The sequence below is a fragment of the Trypanosoma cruzi genome, genomic scaffold (assembly GCF_000209065.1).
Source record: "Trypanosoma cruzi strain CL Brener 1047053516597 genomic scaffold, whole genome shotgun sequence".
Classification (NCBI taxonomy): Eukaryota; Euglenozoa; class Kinetoplastea; order Trypanosomatida; family Trypanosomatidae; genus Trypanosoma; species Trypanosoma cruzi.
In genome coordinates this window covers 267,078-271,470 of record NW_001849535.1, presented here as the reverse complement: position 1 = coordinate 271,470, position 4,393 = coordinate 267,078, and the positions used below count along the sequence as shown (strand labels likewise).

At 56.3% G+C, this 4,393-nt stretch overlaps 2 protein-coding genes across 2 annotated transcripts, besides 5 other annotated features; both read left to right on the top strand.

Annotated features, from left to right (window-relative positions):
- Positions 1-3,982: a sequence feature (heterozygous, Esmeraldo-like haplotype).
- Positions 1,039-1,731, top strand: Tc00.1047053506531.60 (hypothetical protein, conserved; the record flags this gene model as incomplete). Its single annotated transcript, XM_805845.1, has 1 exon — positions 1,039-1,731. The coding sequence occupies one exon, from the start codon at positions 1,039-1,041 to the stop codon at positions 1,729-1,731; it is 693 nt and encodes a 230-aa protein (XP_810938.1).
- Positions 2,420-3,496, top strand: Tc00.1047053506531.50 (metacaspase, putative; the record flags this gene model as incomplete). Its single annotated transcript, XM_805844.1, has 1 exon — positions 2,420-3,496. The coding sequence occupies one exon, from the start codon at positions 2,420-2,422 to the stop codon at positions 3,494-3,496; it is 1,077 nt and encodes a 358-aa protein (XP_810937.1).
- Positions 3,556-3,578: a microsatellite.
- Positions 3,581-4,393: part of a mobile genetic element that runs on past the window's edge.
- Positions 3,742-3,763: a sequence feature (AT_rich).
- Positions 3,983-4,393: part of a sequence feature (areas not merged during assembly with more than two copies in the genome that could not be assigned to a particular haplotype) that runs on past the window's edge.

The following is a 4,393-nucleotide window of genomic DNA, read 5'->3' as shown; positions in this document are numbered from 1 at the left end:
CGATGCCGTCAGCCCCCGCGCCAACAACGACGACCCCGTGAGGGAAACATGGCTGGGTGTTGTCTTCTCCCGACAATACGGGGCAATTGGCCCTGGCAACGCGATGGGTTGGCCGGCACCGCCAGGGGGGCGCGCTCCGGTTGGGCTCTTTGCTGTGTCCTGGACGACCGGGGTCGCGTGCTGCTCTGTCGATCCGCGGCCCGGTTTTGTGGAGATGACTGGCTGTGGTTCCTCGCTCCGAAAGGCTGGCCAATCGCCCGTGATACACGCGATGCCAACTTCCGCATTTTTTTTTTGCCGCATTCTCCGAGACAGGCGCTTTGCCCCGCAATAATGCCGCCGGGATTGTGGGACACGGAAATATGCGTTGGCAGCACGGCAGCTAACACATAGCGGTGCAGTACGGGCTGAGATCAGAAGCACTGCAGTGCAGGAGGGTTGGCTTTTGGCTTCCCAAAGAATCGCGCCTGCGTTCTTTGGTGCGCGACCGTGGCGCCACGGTGGGGCAGCCAGCCATGAAAACATCAGGACGCCGGATCTTTACCGCCACCGCAAGAATAAGTCGCTTGTGAACAAGAACGGGCCCGTGCCTTCCATACGTGGGCCTATTTTTATTGGCATCCATGCGGCGGTGGGCATGTGGGGCGTGGTTCCTCCGCCGGTTGTCTTCGCATGCGTGGGCATCGTCGCACTTACATCGATTTGACGCTGCGATACACAGCACACGTGTTTTTTGCTGTCACCACCGCAGCACCGACGACGACGGCGGCGGGGGCGAGAAACACAGCCACGAAACGATGCATGCGAGGGACATGTCTGAGGCCAGCGGCGACGCGGGCAAGGACGAAAAGAACGGGGAAGGGCGGCAAGGGACACCATCATCACTGCCCCCACCGCCTGTTGTCATCTCATTTCCACAGTGCACAGTAGCAGCACCATGAATGATCTGCCGCACATGATCGCGGAACGCCAGGGGCCGGCCAGTGAGGTGGCGAAGGGGAGGAAGAGGAGGAGTGGAACACCGCCGACCACGAGTGGATGCGCCTTGTTGGTGGACCACTTCACCTCCGCCGCCGCCGCCCGACCCGCAGGGAGACGGCAGTGTTGGAGCGGCGAGTGCGGCAGTTGTCACATCCACACTTTTGGAAAAACTTCGGCGGAATGTACTTCGTAAGCGTCTTGATTGGCAGCAGATGCCCTCACGGTATCCGCTCGTGCAGCGGCTGCCCGTATGGCGACAGCGTTTTTGCGTGGAGCGCGCGCTTTTTGCCCTCGTCGGCCCTCCCGCTGCCGAGTGGCGGCAGTGTCACGGATACATTTGTATGCAGCGCACCGAAGCGGAGGGGTGACGATGCGGCCGTGCTCCAACGCGAAGTGGCAGAGCGACGGGCGCAGCAAGCAACGGAGCGGCGCACAAGGCTTGAGAATCAGATCGAGACGAAACGGAGGTTGACGGAGAAGTGGCGCCAGTACACGTGCACTCCGATAAGGTACTTTAGCACGCGAGACACAGAGGAAAAAAAGTACGCCGCCTTTGATGAAGCCACGGGGCTCCCGACGCGACGCGCGACAGGCGAGGCGTTGGGCGAGAAGGAGCAGAAGAAACTCGCAAAGGAGCTTGCGCGGTACGCGAAGGTCCACGAGGAGTTTGTTGCGAAAGGGGGCGAGGGGTGGCTGGCGGAGCAGGAGAAGGAATTGGCATCGCTTTGCCAGGCCCTCGAAAGCCTCTGACGGGCGCGTCTTGCGCCGTGGCCTGCGTGCGTGCGTTTTTTGGGAGGAGGATGAAGGAAAGAGAGAAGAAAAGAAGAGCGCTGAACAAAAAGGGGGAGACGGGAGGAAACAAAATAAAGGGAATAATGTAAGGTGGGGAAGGGGAGAACAACAACACCACGGCGTTGTGTCCTCCTCGCCAGCGGCGGTGGGAGTGGTGGGGGGAGGTGACGCGGAGGGCGGCCGGAAGCAGCAATAGGGTCGAAAAGAGCCGTGGGAGAAATTCCTTTGAAATAGCATGGAGGAAGAAACATAATCTTTACTCGTATCTTCCTCCCCCTGTCGCTGTGTGTGTGTGTCTGCCGCATCTGTCGGGGCCTCCCTCGCAGAGGCACATGATCCCCCTCCCCTTTCCACTGCCCGCCTGCATGTATGCGTCCTTGCTGTTGTTGTTTTGGCTGCTGTGCATCTCCCGCCCTCTCTGTCTCTTGCACTCTTTCCATGTATACGCGGATGCATTTGGGTGCGCTCCGCTTGTATGCCACCAACACCACTAGGAGGAATACACACACCTTGAGATATTTCCGCGCTAGCCCACCCGACGAGGCCACCGAAACGGAAAGAAAAAGAAAAAGAAAGGAGTGTTGGGGAGACAACATAAATACTGAGGTGACATATATCCACACGTCTCTGAAAAGAAAGAAGAGCAATGGGCTTTGATTTTGGCTGTCTGTTAAAGCTGTGCAGCACAGTGCTGAAGAGGGGTGGAGCCTCGGGGTCAATCAATTTCATGGAAATCGGACTGAATCTTGTCAAGATGGCGGCTCCGTATGTTGTCCAGTACCTTGGCCCTGTGCAACGCCCGCCGAGGGTTGACGTTGAGGAGGCCTTCCAGCAGGCGGAGGTGACGGAGGGTTTTAAGCCGTGGGAGACAACAACCCATGTGAGCGGCACCTTTCGTGCCCTTTTCATCGGCATCAACTACTACGGCACCAGTGCCGAGCTCTCCGGCTGTTGCAATGATGTGAAACAAATAATTTCCACACTTCAGAGGAAAAGAATTCCCATCGACGAGATGAGCATACTTGTGGATGAGAGGGGGTTCCCGGGGGCCAACGGCCTCCCCACACGTGACAACATTGTGCGCTACATGGCGTGGCTTGTTAGGGGTGCAAAACCGGGTGATGTGCTCTTCATGCACTATTCCGGTCACTGCACGCAGACCCGTGCGACGAGCGACACGGAGGAGAAATTTGATCAATGCCTTGCCCCTGTCGACTTTGCGACCAAAGGCTGCATTCTTGACAACGACATTTTCAGAATTCTCCTCCCGCGATTGCCACAAGGAGTGCGACTCACTGTCGTATTTGACTGCTGCCACTCTGGCTCCATGCTTGACCTGCCGTACACGTTTGTGGGCAGCAGGAGTTTGCGCAGCAGCGTCGCCGGTCACATGCAGCGTATTCGCAAGGGAAACGACTGTGCCGGGGATGTGCTGATGATATCCGGTTGTGCTGACGAGCAGACGTCCGCTGACGTGAGCAACGCGGCTACATTTGGAACGGGCGCGTCAGGCGCTGGTGGGGCAGCCACACAGTGTCTGACGTACACAATACTCAAAGTCAGTAATCTGTCGTACCAAGATATGCTTATTGCCACCCGTGACATGCTGAGAAGAAAGAGGTTCACTCAGGTGCCTCAGCTGAGTGCATCCAAGCCAATCAATTTACAGCAGGAGTTTTCGCTCATGACGACCTTTGAGGTGGATCCAGCCGTCGCCACATGACTTGTGGCCATTATTTGTGGGGCTTTGGACCGCGGCTTAACTGCCTGGAAAATAGCATGTGTTTGTTTGTTTGTTTGTTTGTAGAGGAGTTTAAGGAGTTGAAGTTTGCGAGCAGGCTGGCTGCCTGAAGTCATGTATATCGTGGTAAGAAAAAGATATTTCTGTAGAAATCTTCCGTATTTTATGATTCTTTGGTGTACCCCGATTGAAGGAATCAGGGAACCGTTAACGTCCAGACGTTTTACAATTATTTTAATTTTAAATTTACAGGCACAACGGGGTTGGTTTAAGAAAATGGTGTTGGTTTCTTTTACACGGCAACGGAATGGGGCGAAATTGGTGCCCGTCTCTGGGACCTGGTACGCCAACGTGGCGATATCGAGGTGCAGCTCACCTTTGTCGATGAAAACAGACCGTTGGATGCGACGTTAACTGTGGCTCCCTCATCGACAGGCTTACGCTTGGTTTTAGGAAACATCGCCAAACCCTGGGCGGATTCGAGCCTTGTAGTTCATATTGCGAATCTCCGGGTGCCTTAATTAACAAATTTTGAGAATCAATTGATCTTGCCCTTCGTGGGCGCAGCCCGGGAGTTGGGGCGCGTGGCGAGGGCTCATCATTGCTGAAGGGGAGCGCTTGAGCACGAAATACGCCCACGCTATTGCGGACGTGCAGAATCGAGGCGCTCAGGTTTATTCGCGGGTGGAAGAGGCGCATAACAACCTATCGGTGCGCGAATCTAGCATTGCGGTCGCTGGCAGCCTTCTTGCAGAACGAGAATGCGCGCTCGCCGGACGCGAATAGCAGTTGGAGGCGACCCGCACCCAACTACAGGATCGAGAAGCACGCATTAGTGCTAAAGAGGCGCAGCAAGCCGCGTGGAATGCGGAGACGGTG